This window comes from Phascolarctos cinereus, unplaced genomic scaffold (genome assembly GCF_003287225.1).
Source record: "Phascolarctos cinereus isolate Bilbo 61053 unplaced genomic scaffold, phaCin_HiC Scaffold_726;HRSCAF=1367, whole genome shotgun sequence".
Lineage (NCBI taxonomy): Eukaryota > Metazoa > Chordata > Mammalia > Diprotodontia > Phascolarctidae > Phascolarctos > Phascolarctos cinereus.
In genome coordinates, this window is record NW_027556098.1 from 367,466,131 (window position 1) to 367,481,886 (window position 15,756).

The 15,756-nt window shown below is 42.5% G+C and overlaps 1 protein-coding gene across 5 annotated transcripts in view; it reads right to left on the reverse strand.

Annotated features, from left to right (window-relative positions):
• Positions 1–1,899: 1,899 nt before the first annotated feature.
• Positions 1,900–15,756, reverse strand: part of LOC110206214 (zinc finger and SCAN domain-containing protein 20) — a 28,955-nt gene continuing 15,098 nt past the window's right edge. For 4 of the 5 annotated variants that reach the window (XM_020983406.2, XM_020983407.2, XM_020983408.2 and 1 more), the window contains exons 6-8: positions 10,174–10,869; positions 8,223–8,705; positions 1,900–4,247 (exon numbers count right to left, since the gene is read on the reverse strand). In XM_020983406.2, the coding sequence (XP_020839065.1) occupies positions 2,983–4,247; positions 8,223–8,705; positions 10,174–10,869 (2,444 nt within the window). In that variant the 3' untranslated portion in view covers positions 1,900–2,982. The remainder of the gene's footprint in view (positions 4,248–8,222; positions 8,706–10,173; positions 10,870–15,756) is intronic. The other variant, XM_020983410.2, reaches the window with a different exon arrangement.

Here is a 15,756-nt window from a genome sequence, read left to right on the forward strand (position 1 = left end):
GTCCCATGGCAAGGTAGAGAAGTGCTTCTTGATGAAATCCAGGGGGTGTGTGTGTTTTTGCTTTTCAGTGTGAGTGAGCTAAGCTAGGGGTAATTACTGGCTCCTTTCTCAGACTTTGTCTCCTCTGATCTTCCTAGGGTCTCAACTGTAATTGTTCCTTACATTGTGGCAGTTTCTTCTTCCCCTTTCCCTTTCAGTTTAAAAGACCATTTGATTAGATTTGTAAAGGAACCAGACAAACACATTCTTCATAGCCCTTCTTAAGTCCATCTCTGGCCAGGAGCCTGGCTTTCTTAAATTTTAAGCCATGGCCAAGAAATCCAAATCCCAGTCCCAGAAACCATCTTCTTAACTCTCTATTCACTTCCTGTATCACCATCATTCATCCAGATTATTGTTGTCCTTCCTCTGCAAGGGCACAGAGCTCAGAATGAGCTACATTTCTTCTACTCTGTGTGAGTCAGGTACATAAAGGCAGGAGGGGACAGAGGAATCTGTGACCGCACTCTTAACAGAAGAAGCCACTCAAGTCAATATCTGGAAAAGATGGAGGCTCTGAGGAATGCTGATGGGGAGAGGTACCATTAACAACTATTCTATTAGAGTAATCTCAAACCTTGGACTCATGCACCATTTCCTACAGGTGCCAGGAATAAAATTATTCCAGGATGGTCCCTCAATCAGAAGATGAAGCAGAGGCGCAAGAAGGAAAGGAGTTGGGGAATTGCTGGAAGCTTTCTTGGCTAGCAGTTTCTACGCACCCTTCTTCCCATGCTATGGGTGGTGCCTCCATCAGGTTCCACATCAGCTACCTACAGGAGCACTAAAAAAGCTTGTGACTGAGGGGAGATGATGTGGGTGTATATGTTTTGTTCTTTTCACCAGAACTAGCTGATTTGTTTAAGTGTAAGAAACTCCTGACTCTCAAAAATTAGGTGGGGTTTTTCCTTTTTGTTTCCAAGTTAATATATGTAGCCAGGGGGTAGATTACCACCTTAATCTGTTAAGCAAAAATGAAGTTTTTCATTTTTTTAAATTAGCAAAGCAAATAGCCACTGAAATTCATTTGTTACCAACTCCTAAAGATGTGGGATTACTAACCATATTCAATGTGAAAATAATCATTTTCTTTTATTAATGGAAAATGTTAAAACTTCTTTTTTTGAAAAAGCTATGAGCTTAAGAAACATTTTAAAAACATGTCAATTATTTTCCAAAAACTGGCAATGGAGCTTTAGACTTTTAGAGTTATTTGAGTTCCTAGCACCAGATCTCTTGAGACCCCTAGACTATTCTGTGTGAAGAGCTAACTGGGTGAGGGCACAGTAGTGTCTATAAACATCTCAATTTGCCAGAACTCTCCAGCAACTACTGAAGGCTAAGACAAAGTGAGTCACTGGCATTAGAAATCCACAATGACATCTCAGTGTCCATGTTCCAGGGACAGTACCTATATGAAGGTCCCCAAACATCCCAAGCTTCCTTGAGACCCCAGAAGAATTAGAAATTGTCTCAGAATGGCATTGCTCAGGAACCAAGAAAAAAAAAATGACTGAGGTTCACAATCCTTTTAATGTACACTGGAGATTTCAAACTAGTTGTCTGACGAATGGCCTGCTTCCTCTGCCCTATTGGTTCCATCAGCAGTCATTCTGGAAGGCAACTGAATCACACTAAACTTTGGATGATGGTACTCCAGATTTTCCATCACATAAACAAGTTTCTTCATTTCCAAAGCGGCCCAGACCATAAAGATTCCACCAGGTTTCAATTAGTACTGAAGAAACAGTTCTCTCTCAGCAAGGCTAAAGAATGGGAATGGAGAAATCCATCTGCATACAACATATCAATGCGATCTTCCACCAACCACTCCTCTGTCTTAATAATATTAAGACAATCACAAGGACTAAATTCTACTTTATTAAAATAATTAAAGTAATTAGGCATTATTTTTATTCCTGGGCAGAATTCCAAAACAAGTTGGCATGGAGAATATGAGGTAATATCACCATCAGCATTTCCCCCATACTCTGCAGAAATACCTGAATTCATGGAACACCCCCACCACAGTTTCAAAAACAAACCAAAGACCCCTGAACTTCCCCATAATGACTCAGCGAGGGGTTTGCTAGCATGGCACCAAGCACAGGAACGAGTCCCAGACTCATCTCCCTACTGAGCCCAGTTTCCCACCAGACTAAAAGCTATGTTTTTATCACATTTAACAAGCTTTTCTCCTCTATGGATTCTGTTGTTGTGTTAACAATGTCTGAGCTACATTCAAGACTCCTGTTTTAATCATTTATTTTCCCATTTATAAATAGAAGGAAAAAAATTCTCCATTTGCCTTATAAGGTTGAAATGTTTTCTGTTAAGTGCTTTAAGTTTGCTGAAAGTCAGAAATCTATGATAATGTGGTAATGCTTTTTTATTGCTTCAATTCCATACACGATTCTTGAAACGAGTGAGGAAGTTCCCATGCTAATGGCTTGTCTGTATTAAACCAATAATTAACATCTGGGCTTGCAAAGTTACTGGCTTGGTTCCAACATTTTTCATTAGCCAAGGCAAGGCTGGCCTAAGGTATATGTGTTTAGGGGGCAAAGTGAGAGGAGGGCTGCCAACACAAAAGCAAATTGTTTTTGTGAAATATGTTTTAATATTCGACTTGTTAGAGTTTTAAAATTCACGTCCAAGTTGCCTGTCTTTACACCAGTATTGTTTCCCTGGAATGAACTGCACCTAAAGCTTAAAAAAGTACTTCTCTAAAGGGCAGCTACGTGATGCAGTGGATAGAGTACCAGCCCTGGTGTCAGGAGGACTGGAGTTCTAATCCAACTTCAGACCAGATACTTGACACTTACTGTGTGACCCTGGGCAAGTCACTTAACCCCAACTGCCTCACCAAAAAAAAAAAATACTTCTCTAGCAAGTATATCATATGATGCCTGAAAATTAAAATAAACACTTGGTTTTTCTCTCCTACATAACTTTACGTCCTGTGTGTGTTCTCCGGTGGGCACTGAAGTGTGAACTATTGTTGAAGTCTTTTCCACACTCAGTACATTTATAGGGTTTCTCTCCAGTATGGATTCTCTGATGTATAATAAGGCTTGAGCTCTGGTTGAAACATTTCCCACATTCACCACACCTATATGGTTTCTCTCCTGTGTGAATTCTGTGGTGAGTAATAAGGTTGGAACGGTCACGAAAGTTTTTCCCACACTCCAGACATTTATATGGTTTCTCTCCTGTGTGAACTCTCTGATGAGTGATAAGCTTTGAACGTTCACTGAAGCATTTCCCACAATCGACACATTTATATGGTTTTTCACCTGTATGGACTCTTTGATGGTTAGTAAGGGTTGAGCTCTTACTGAAGCTTTTTCCACATTCTGCACATTCATAAGGTTTCTCCCCGGTATGGATTCTTTGGTGACTAGTAAGAGCTGAGCTCTTACTGAAGCTTCTTCCACATTCAAGACATTCAAAGGGTTTTTCTCCAGAGTCAGCTCTTTGGGGACCAGGACAAGTTAAGCTCATACTGAAATTGTTTTCTCCTTCAAGCTGCTCAGAAATCTTCTCCTCCATGTGATTTTTCAAGTGTGCCCTCAAAGATGGACTGTTAGCAAAGCTTTCCCCATGCTCATTATATCTGTCTGTATTTCCTCCCATGTGGATTCTCTGATGTTTAATAAGATTTGAACTCTGGTTGAAGCTTTTCCAACACTCACTACATTTATAAGGTTTTTCTCCTGTGTGGATTCTCTGATGGGTGACTAGGTTTGAATGATCACTAAAGCTTTTCCCACACTCAAGACATTTGTATGGTTTCTCTCCAGTATGGATTCTCTGATGAGTATTGAGGTTAGAACGGTCACTGAAGCTTTTCCCACATTCAAGGCATTTGTACGGTTTTTCACCTGTGTGGATCCGCTGATGTGCAATAAAATGAGAGCTCCGACTGAAACTTTTCACACATGTATTGCATTTGTAGGGTTTTTCTGCTAGGTACAGTCCCTGATGATCTATTAATTTTTCTAAATCCTCTTCAGAACCACATTTCTCCCACTGTTCCTCTGAGGGACTTTCACACTGTCTTAATGATTCATATTCATCCTCACTGTCTTTCCCCCAAACAGGTTGGTAACCATCTTCTTCAAAATGTTTTGATAATGTCTTGTGCATCTCCTCAGAAACCTCCTGCTTTGAATTCTGTTCTTTGTTCTCACACTTCATGTCCACACCTGAAAAAGACAAAAAGAAATGTACTGTGATAGTGACTAAAGAAATGAGGAGCTGGGGGTAATACATGGAGAAGGAACAAAATTAAAATTAAACTAGAGATGTTAGTTTAATTGCAACCTCCCTCTCTTCTTTGAAGAGGAGCACCTTGTGAGCCCCCCCACTCACTGGGGACTATGGGTATATAACACTGCCTATATAATACCAGGCTTGGGTTATGTGCTTTCAGTCTTGCTGAACTATTTTCCCCTCTTTTTTATTCTTTGTTATAAGGGACGATGCTATGGGAGTAGGAAAGGGTAACGATATATGGGAAAATGCAGGTGATATTAAAAACCAAAGATGTTGATAAAAAAAACTTAAGATAAACATGCAAAAGCTCATTATCAAAAACCAATTTTTTAAGCACTTCATGGGCAAGGGTTATGTTTTCTATGTTTTTTGTAAAGTTTTTGATAAAGTGTTCTGCTAAGTAGGAATTCAACATTCATATTTTGAAATCAGCTTGACTGTTCCTTGACTGAACCTGGAAAATCACACTAGGACAGGGAATGAGGAAGTAATTTTGCTTAGGAGACTAAAAGGGACTGTCATAATGAGACCTAATTAGAGAACTTTCCTCAGCTAAATCTCAGCCTCTCTGCCATGATTAGCCTACATAGATCAGAAGGAAAATGCCTAGAGACTCTTTAAAGAAGTATGGGGCCCTCTGGAGAGGTCTTAAGCACGATTTCCATTCGAGGATCCAATCAATTCCTTTTGGAAAAAATCTCTTAAATGCCCTCCTGACCCTACGATCATATTTGCTGGTTTAGGTTAATAAAAGACACACCCCTCCAAAGCCTAAAGGCTCCTGTTCTCTGACTTATTGGTGGCTGATATGGTGAAAAAAAACCCACCTCAACCCCACTGATTCATTTCTAAGGATGCAAGTCCTCTTGTGAGTGTGTGAGTGAATGGCCACTTCAATCTATTCCCACTGAAGGAATATGTGTTACATGCTTGCTGTACTAAGCCCTGAGAATGGAAGGACAGACAAATAACCAAGACTGCCTTCAAGGAGCTTATATGATTATAAGTCTGGGCCTGTGATCTCACTAGTGTAGGGAACTCCCAATGAGGAAACTCCCTCTACCAATGCAGGTAGGTATTTGATCTGCAACTGAATAATATTAGAGAGCTGCCCAGGGCACTGATTGCCCGAAAAACCCCAGCCAACCGGTGTCATCGACAAGTCTTGAACCCAGGCATTCCCAAGTCTGAATCTCTGTCCATAACATCTCAGGAGCTTGCAATTTATCAGGGGGGATAAATATGCACAAAAATAAATATGACACAAAGGATGATAAAACAAGTACAAAAATAAGTATGATACAAGTATGGGATCAAGGCAAGAGGAAGGCCTAAAGTAATCAGAAAAATCTGAAGAAAGAATGGATTCCTTTTAGCTAGGAGGGTAAGGCAAAATGTCATGGAGAAGGGAGCACCTCAGCTAGGATTTTAGTAGGAGGAAGTGAAGAAGAAAGGTATTTCAGGCACAAGGGATACATGACTTTGAGGAAAAAGATGAAGATGAAATCCAGGAACAAATAGCCGCCTAGTTTGCCTTACATGTAGAATGGGTAAACAGAATTCATTTACAACAAAGCTAGAAAGTAGATCAGAGCTAGACTTTCTAAAGTTTCAAAGGCCAGGCCCTCATTTTATTCTATCACAATGAGAAGTTATGCAAGCTTTTTCGAGCATGTGTGAATGACATGATCAGGCTCAGACTAGAAGATTATTTCAGTAGCCATTTGAAAGATGGCTTGAAAGAGGTTAAAACTGGAGGTTGGGAGATTCACAAGAAGACCACCACAATAGTCCAGGGGAAAATAATAAGATGGTGGCAATGTGAGCATTGAGAGAAAATGGGTTTGAGAGATACTGTGAAGGAAGGACTTGGCCACTGACTGGATATGCGAGGTGAAGAGGATGGATGATTCAAAGAGGACGCTGGTATTTCTTGCTAGATGACGTAAGATGGTGAGGCCGCAAACAATAACTGAAAATTTGGGAAAAGAGGCAGATTTGGGTAGGAAGAGGCATGATTGATTTCAGACATACTAAGTTTTTTGTTTTTGTTGTTATTTTGGAGATAATAGGGGTTAAGTGACTTGCCAAGGGTCACACAGCTAGCTAGTAAGTGTCTGAGGCTACATGTGAACTCAAGTCCTCCTGACTCCAGGGCCGGTGCTCTATCCACTGTGCCACCCAGCTGCCCCCAGACATGTTAAGTTTTGTGGCACTGTCATGATAGCTTAACAGGCAGCTGAAAATGTGGGGATGGAGCTCAAGAAAGCTATCAGAACTGGATATATGGACCTGGGAGTCATCTGCAGAGAGTACTTCCCCATTAAAGTCATGAGAGTGAATGAGAGCCCCAAAAGAGGATGTGAAGAGAGTGAAGGAACAAGAACGATGAACCAGAAGAGACAGAGAAGATGCAGCCCTGGAGGGAAAAGTGCTAGGAGAAAACTGTTATAAAAAGTGTGGAAGGAAAGAATATCAAGGAGTCCATAAGGTCAAATGCTGCCAAATGGTGTAGAAGGAACACAGCCAAGAAAAGAACACCGGATCTAGCAATTAAAAGGTTACTAGTGACCTTGAAAAGAGCAATTTCATTACAGATGGAAGCCAAGTTGTGGAATTTTAAGAGGGAGTAAGGAAGAACAGGCAGAAGAGTAAAGACTATTCTACAAATTGTTTTTTTGTTTTGTTTTGTTTTGTTTTAGGCAATTGGGGTTAAGTGACTTGCCCAGGGTCACGTAGCTAGTAAATGTCAAGTGTTTGTCTGAGGGCAGATTTGAACTCAGGTCCTCCTGACTTCAGTGCTGGTGCTCTATCCACTGCACCACCTAGCTGCCCTACTCTACATGTTTAGCAGTGAAAAAAAAAGATACTTTAGGGAGTATCTGGATGAAGGGAAAGATTTTTTAGGGTAGGAGAGACCTGAGGTTCATTTTAGGCATAAGAGAAAGAGCCAGAATATAGAGATATGAATGGATAGGAAAAAAGATGAGAAAGGACAGAATCAAGTATGAGTGGGATTTAGCATTAGATAAATGAAGGAAAACAGTAAAAGATGAGTGACTACAGAGGATTCAAGGTGACAAGGAGGGCAGATAAGATAGCCTATGGCAGACAGCCTTAAATCTTTTCAGTAAAGTGGAAGACACTATTGATCACTAAGAGAGAGAGAGGAGTAGGGTAGAGTTGGGGGCTAAAACAAAGGCTTTGAACTGCTATCCTAGGGAATGTGGTAGAAAGTTCATCAGAAATGAATAAAAGGCATACCACACAGTGAGCCAGATGAGGTTAGATGGCAGAAATTTATAATCATCTCTTGCACAGTTTCATGACTTCCTTGAGAATGCTCAGCAGCTTGCAGAAGGACAGAAGACAGATGGTGAAGGTGAGGCCACACTGAGAGCCACCAGGGCAGAAACAGAGGAAGGAAAATGGAATGTACAACTGAAGGGTAGAACAGTAATAGTGGACTGAGAAAACAGGAAGAATCCACGGGCCTAGAGGTTACAGGATCATGGATTTAGAGAGAAAAGGGACCAAAGAGGCCATTGAGTCCAACCCCTCATTATACAAGTAAGAAAACTGACACACAGAAACCTGAAGGGACTCGGTCTGGATTCATGACTAGGAAGTGTCTGAGGAGGGATCTGACCACAGGTCCTCCTATGTGCCAGTCTGGCATACTATCCTCTACAGCGTGCTGCCTCTCAATAGTTACAATAAAGGGCTTCTTCTAAAGCAGAAATTATGCCTATTTAACATTTGGGAAGATGGAGACAGTGACAAGAGCTCAAGGTCGCAGTGATCAGTAGAGCTAGAATGAGGCTCCTAACCTTCAAATTCTCAGTCCAACACTATTTCCACTAGGCCAGGCTGCATGGATGCCCAATAAACAGGGAGAAGCTTACCAATGCAGCTTTTAAATGGAACTGCAGTATCAAGGGTCTTAAAATGCTGGGTTGGCACATCACTGCACTCGTCCTCTTTGGCAGCTTCTTCCTCCTCCTCCTCCTCCTCCTCTTCTTCCTCTTCCTCCTCCTGTCTCCAGGTCCTTTGGTCCTGTTCTTCAGCATCCCTCCTCCTAGGCCTTTCTGGGAGGCGAGCACTTCTGAGAACTGCTCTCGCACGCATAAGAGTGTCCAGCTCTTCATAAAAGGGGCAAACCCCTGGGGGCTGGCTGCTTTTAGCTTTCCGGTAACTTCGTAGGAGGTTTTTGAACCTGTAGCGACACTGTTCTAGTGTCCGGAGGAAACCCCGTTGACGCAGCCGCTCAGCAATGGCACGATACACTTGGCTGTTCTGGTGACAGGTCTGAAGTTTTTTGGAGAAAGGAGATTCACCAAGAATGGCAAGGAAAGTCTTGGTTTCTTCATAGCTCCAGTGCACACCTGCTACCAGAAGAGAAGGTTTTAGAGCTCTCAAACCTAGAAAGAGGCATTCTGGTTGGTGCCTGGTGGCCTAGGGATAAAGGCCTGTTGGGCATATGAGGAATTTTAAAGGAATGGAAAAAAGAATCAGCACTTAGAGCTGGATTGGACCTGAGAGATTAGCTAATAAATGTGTTCCCCTCTATAGAAGGCCTTCCACTATTGGTGAGACGATTACTTGTCAAGAAGGTTGTAGAGGGGAATTCATGCTTCAGACAGGGAGCTTCAGGCTAGCTCCCCCCTTCAAGGTCCCTTCCAGTTCTAAGATTCCATGATTTTAGTGCAAGCCCCTCATTTTAAAGATGAGGAAACTGAAGCCCAGGAAGATTAAATAACCATCCAACGTACAACAGCCAGCGATCCACGTCTAATGGACCAGAAGTCACGTCTAATGATTCACCCACTAAAGGAGTGTCATTGACTATCAAGCCAAAACCATCACCCCCTCAGACCTGCATCCCCTAAATAAAAGAGCCCATGTAAGCCCTAAGGTCAAAATGTGGGCCCCTAAAGAAACATGTCAAAGATTCAGCTGGTTATAAAAATTTGGGCCCAGCTCTTTTTGTCTCTCTCCTTTATTTACTTATCTGTGTTACGTTGTATTTCCCTAGCAGAATGGAAGCTCTAAGTAAGGACTGCTTCATTCTTTGTACTTATATCCCTAGCACAGTACCTGACAAATACATGCACATATGTATATGAGCCCGACATAGTGACACAGACATATATGTGTATGTATTTATGCGTGTCTCTATATATGCACATGTGTTATGGTGTGTGTGCACACACACATATGCCTAAATGTTCACTGAACTGAACAGTACCTGATCACCACTGCCCCAGCATGCTATGTATGTTGGGAGAATTTAGCTTAATGATCCAAAAGGACTCTTCACTACTTTTATTCATGCCACACCAGAGTCATCAGGTTGGGGAATGCTAGTCTACACCATCTATATATGTTTACTGTTGTTTTAATCCACATTGATTTTTTACTCTAAACTTCTAAAGGATACTAACTAGAGTTAGGCAACACCGGACCAGTGACAGCTTCTCAAAGCCTCAGTACTCACAACTGTAAAATGAAGTGGCACACCTAAATCCAATTCAAAAAACATTTATCAAGCATTACTGTGTGTAGTGAACTGTACTAAGTGGTAGGAAATAAACAATACTTAGATAAAATGTGGTCTTTACTCTCATAAAGCTTACAATCTGAAAGATAACCTTTAGGGCCCTTCCGGCTCTAAAGGTCTTCAACTGTAACACTTCCGATTTCACTAGCTCATCATTCCCCTTGCTTCCCCACCCTGCACCCTTTGTTTTGTATGTGTCCATGAGTTAATTTGGGGGCAACCATTAGGGGGAGACAGGGCAGAAGATAAAGTAGTTGAGGGTAGGGGTAGGTGCGAGGACCCTAACAGATTCTTACCAATACGACTCTGGAAAAAGGTGGAGCCACTAGACATCCTGGGTCCTTGGATTGGTTCTTCAATGACCACCTCATCCCCATCACAGTCTTCAGCTGTCGTGGCCTCTGCAGCTGCCTCACGTTCCCAGTTCCCTTCTTCCTGCTCTTCTGTCTCAGCATCACTATCCCCCAACCTGGAGAGCCCCGCAGCCTTCTCGGAGATGTCTGTGGCTCTGACAGCAGCCCGAGCCTTCACCAGAGTGTCCAACTCTTCATAGAAAGGGCAAGTGCCAGGGGGGTGGCTGCTCTTGGCTTTCCTATAGTTTCTTAGAAGGTTTTTGATCCTATATCGGCACTGCTCCAGGGTTCGCAGGAAACCCCTCTCTCTCAATCGCTCAGAGATGGCCCGGTACACAGGGCGGTTCTGATGACAAGTCCGGAGTTTTTCAGAAAATGGGGACTCGCCAAGGATTGCAAGGAAAGCCTTTGTTTCTTCATAGCCCCAGTGCACCCCTGTAACCCTCATATCTTCCACATCCCACTGTTCCTGCTCTTCCCAGGGTTTTACTTCCTTCATGGAGGATGTCTGCCCTAGTCTCACTCGTTCTTCACATGTACTATGATCTGCAGGGTTCTCTCTTTTCCCAGAGTCCAGAAGGCTTGGCACACATGGCTCTCTTCCTTGCTCTGGCCAGGAGATCCTGCTAGGTTTCAAAACTGGAAATCCGGTTCACAGGGAGGCAAAAAGGAGAAATGATGGTTTGTGTAGGTTCCTAAACTTTCCCAAAGTTCAGTCCCTTTCCCTGATACAGGTGGACAGAACATGACCCCATAGGAATAATGATGATGGTGACGTTGATGATAATAGGTGATATGTAAAGTGCTTTAGGGTATACATTCTCATTTGATCCTCACAAAAAAAACCCTATTGGACAGGTACTAGGGCACAATATCCTTTGTGATGAAGAGGAAACTGAGGCTGAGAAGTTAAATGACCTTCCCAGAGCCAGTATGGATCAGAAGAAGGATTCAAACCCAGGTCACTCCTCTATTCCAGCCACACCATGCTAAAGGAAATGAGTGCACATTTGGCCTTAGGGAATGAGGAAACAGAATGTTCATTAGAACAGCTGTAGCAAAAGTCTCAGTGTGATGCAGGAGACAGAACACTGGGCTGGAAGACATGGCTGGGCAACAAGGACTAGTACAGAGAGTCCTGGGCCTCAGAGAGTCAGGAAAATCTGGGTTTGAATCCTGCCTGTGGCACTAACTGGTATGACCCTGACCAAGCCACCTTTCTGGGCTTCAGCTTCCTGTTTGGAACCAATGACTTCTAACATCCCTTCCAGCTCCAAATCTGGAATCCTCTGAGTCCAGACCTGGTTCTGCCACTAATTAGCTACATGACCTTGGGAAGGTCACAGAGCCTCTCAGGGTCTCAATTTCCTCATCTATAAAATAGCCTAATCTCTGAGGTCCCTTCCAACCCTAAAATTCTATGATTCTTATAAGTCTGGTTTTAAACTTAGCTAACCATTAACTGCCTAACTGGAACTTTCAATTAAACAGTTTCTTTTTCTGAGCAGTTCACTTTTTTAAGAGAAAGACGCCAAAAAGACAAAACAAATTTTTACTGGAGATCTAGTCAAAATGAGGTATCTTCCACCTCCTGGCTTCCCAGGCTCCCTCCAAGACCTGGCTCAAATCCCACCTTCTACAGGAAGCCTTTCCCAACCCCTCTTAATTCCAATGCCTTCCCTCTGCTGATCAATTCCTACTTATCCCATCTATAGCTTGTCTGGCAGAGTTGTTTTCATGTTGACTCCCCTAAGAGACTGTGAGCCCCTTGAGGGTAGGGATTGTCTTTTGTCTTTCTTTGTATCCCCACAACACTTAGCACAGTGCCTGGCACAACTAACCCTACAGTCATCCTCCACCCCAGATAGTAACCACTCATGTCTGAGGGGATGCCTCTGAAGTCCTGCAAGACATTCAGCTAGAAAAGAATTCTTCAGCTTTCCTAGAAAGAAAAGCAGACACAGATTTCTGAAATATTTTCAGCAAGAGTTGGAAAAAGACAGAGTTATGAAGCTAAATAATCCTTGAACAACTAGAAAAGTCCACTCATCTGATACATCTACTTCTGAAGTACCTGGTTAATCAGCTGGATGACATTCTATTTCTGAATATACAGGGAACAAATATTTGAGGGGCCCATAATAATAGCCCGTGTTAATGTTAACCCTAAGGAGTGTGCTGTCAGGGGAGGTCCAGGAGCCCAAGTGATGTTATGTTTAGGATCAAAGAAGTTAAAACAAGAATCTCAGAGAGATTGACTAGAAGATTAAAAGAGACCATTCTCTCTCAACAGAAAGAAGCTCCTTGAGGGTAGGAACTGCTTTGGTTTTGCTTTTATATCCCTAGCATCTTACGTAGTACCTGGCACATAATGAGCCCTTAATAAAAGCTTGCTGGTTGCTTCAGATTAAAACAGATACAGGAAAAACAGACATGGCACAATAAAGTTACCGGCACCAATGTAAATGAGGAAGGTGGAAGGAGGTCAATATTAAAAAGAAAATCCTTATAAAGACCAAAAATTCTCACAATAGTACTTTTGGAGCAAGAAACAAACTGCAAACAAGAGAGGGACCCATTGACTGGGGATGGCTAAACAAGATATGAGGATGAATGGAACAGAATACTATTTTGTCACAAGGATCAAATGTGAGAAACATGGGAAGACTCATATGAATTGACATAAAGAGAGTAGAGCTTGAAGAGAAATATACACGATATTATAAATAAAGACAACACAATTCAGATCAAGTATGATGACCAATATCAGTTCCAGATAACTGACATAGGAATGCACTGCCTTTCTCCTGGTACAGAGGTGGCAGCCTCTGGGTGTAGGATACTGCACATGCTGTTCGAGTCACAGTTACTGCATCAGATGGTTTTCTTGACTTTTATTTTTTCTCTTATTAGGGAGGAAATCACAGAATGGAGGGGATCCTTATAAGGTGACAGGAGTATAAAAACAAAAATGCATCAATAAAAACATTTAAAAAAAAGAGAAACAGAGCAAGTTAAGCAAAGAAAAATCTGCTTAATAAAGGGGAATAGTTTTGGGGTTTTGTTTTGTTTTTGGCGGGGGCGGGGGGGGGACCAGAAATGTAGTGCATCAGCTCCAAATCACAGAAGGAATTCTTTAATCATATGAGAATCATTAGAGTAAAAATGCTCCTCTGTGCTTCTTGTCAGGATAAACTCTGCCCCAGCAAAAGCTCTGGCAAGTCCACCCCCACCAGAACGTGTCTGACTACAGACAGCAGAGCATCTACAGGCCAAGGATCGGCTTGCTGTGCACGAGACCCGCAGCAGAGGCTCTCCCGACTTTCCTGGTTCACAGTGCCCCTGGCATCTCAGCAATTGTTTCACAGCTCCCTGAAGCCTCAATGTTCCACTGTACCCCTGTGAGTTTGCTGCAGGGTTTGCAAACCCCAGATCTAGATGGCTGGACACGAGGTAATAGGGGTGAAGGATGGTTTGGCCACAGTGACCCATAAAGTGGACAAAAGTATAAACAGATCTCAGGGCTGTGCCTCCTGTGCCTCTTTTGCAGGGATGGTGGCGGAAAAGAAGTTCTAAAAGTATCACATGTCTCAGACTGCTCACAATTTGTGGTGTCCTTAATCTATAATCTCTAACAGTTAACAACCTGACACACCACTGAAGGAACTGAACCATAACCACACTGATGTTTTCACCAGAAAAAAAGGTATATCTGACTGGAAAGATGACAGGGAGGCACACAGAGAGGAAAAGATAATGCTTGGGTTCTCCTTGGAGAAATGGGCAAAAACTGGTGGACTTTGTTTCATTATACACCTAGAAGTGACCAAAAAAACCCTTCCTCAAGCATCCCCTGCCCCCAGGGAGCAGGAACCTCCCCTCCTTGGACATCATGGGGAAGTTTTTTTCTACTTCTTTAATACACATATGGGGCAGCTAGGTGGTACAGTGGACAGAGCTGCAAGCCTGAAGGCAGGAAGACTCATCTTTCTCAGTTCAAATCCTGCCTTAGACACTTACTAGCTGTGTGACCCTGGGCAAGTCACTTAACCTTGTTTGCCTCAGTTTCCCCATCAAAAAAAAAAGAGCTGGAAAAAAAAAAGAGCTGGAGGAAAGGGCAAACCACTCCACTATGTTTGCCAAGAAAACCCCAAATGGGGTCATGAAGAGTTGGACGTGACTGAAATAACCGAACACCAAAAATATACATAAGCTTTGTTTTGTATTCTAGTTATGAATAAAAGTGGCATATCCCCCTTGAGGCAGCTGATGACAAACAAGAGAGTGCTGGGCCTAGAGTCAGAAAGATGAGTTCAAATACAGCCTCAGCCACTTAGAAACTGTAGAACCCTGGGCACATCACTTATTCTCTGCTTGCTTCCATTTCCTCAACTGTAAAATGGGGATAATAATAGCACCTCTCACTGGGTTGTTATGAATCTCAAATGAGATAACAGGTATAAAAAAAAGCACTGAGCACACAGGAGACACTATTTAAATGCTTATTTCTCTTGTAAACTCTATGAAGGCAAGGACTTGGTCACACAGTTTGTATTTAATAAACATCTGAACTGGAAGCTCCTCTTCTTATGCCCTATAATTAGTCATTTTGTGCTAATAAAAGAGATGAGAGACATGGATGACCTAAAAACAAACCATCTTTAGAGAGAGAGATAGAGAAAGACACACACACACACACACACACACACACACACACACACACACACACACACACCCCTGACAGAGGTTCTGAGAACACGAGCCCACTGGGTTTAACTGGTCTTTGATTCTTAAAAAGCATACAATCCAGTTCAATGAAATTCCATTTTAAAAGCATTTGTTCTGAGCTGCATCTGTCTAAGCCTCACTGAGTCAACAACTGGCAAGCCTCATTGGAATGTAACAGAAAAAATGTAAAATCGGTTTCATTCACTTTTCTAAAACACTCAATTTTAAAAATGCAAACGAGCCTCACTCATTTTCAGATTTTTTTGTTTGCGTTTTTACCATCCTAACTTTCTTTGAAGAGAGCCAGTGTGGCATAAGGAATAGTGAGTAAGCCCCAAAGTCAAGAAGGCTTGTGTTCAGGTTTCCCCTTGAGCACATCGCTCCAGCTATGTTTCTAAGGCCCAAAGCTGTACAGAAAGAGCTGATCTGCCTCAGGAGAGATCAAATGAGATGATATTTGTGAAATGCTTAGCACAGCACCTGACACCTACCAGGTGCTTAATCAATGCCTGCTCTCTTCTCTTGTTCCCTGGTGGAGGGAGTTTCCTCACCAGGAGTTCCCTACAATGACAAAATCACAGGCCTGAACAACAACACACTTTTAAGCCCTCTGCTTTCTTAAAAAAGACTGTCTTTCATGGGCTAAAGCCCAGGCAGACTGAGAAAATCCAGCCTGGCAGGGGCAGGTACCACATCTTGGCAGGCAGGTAACATAAAATAAGCAGCAATCCCAGGTGACACCCAGCAGCCCAGGGGCTTATTTAATGCCTAGCCAAGAGTACAGCCAACACTGAAGGA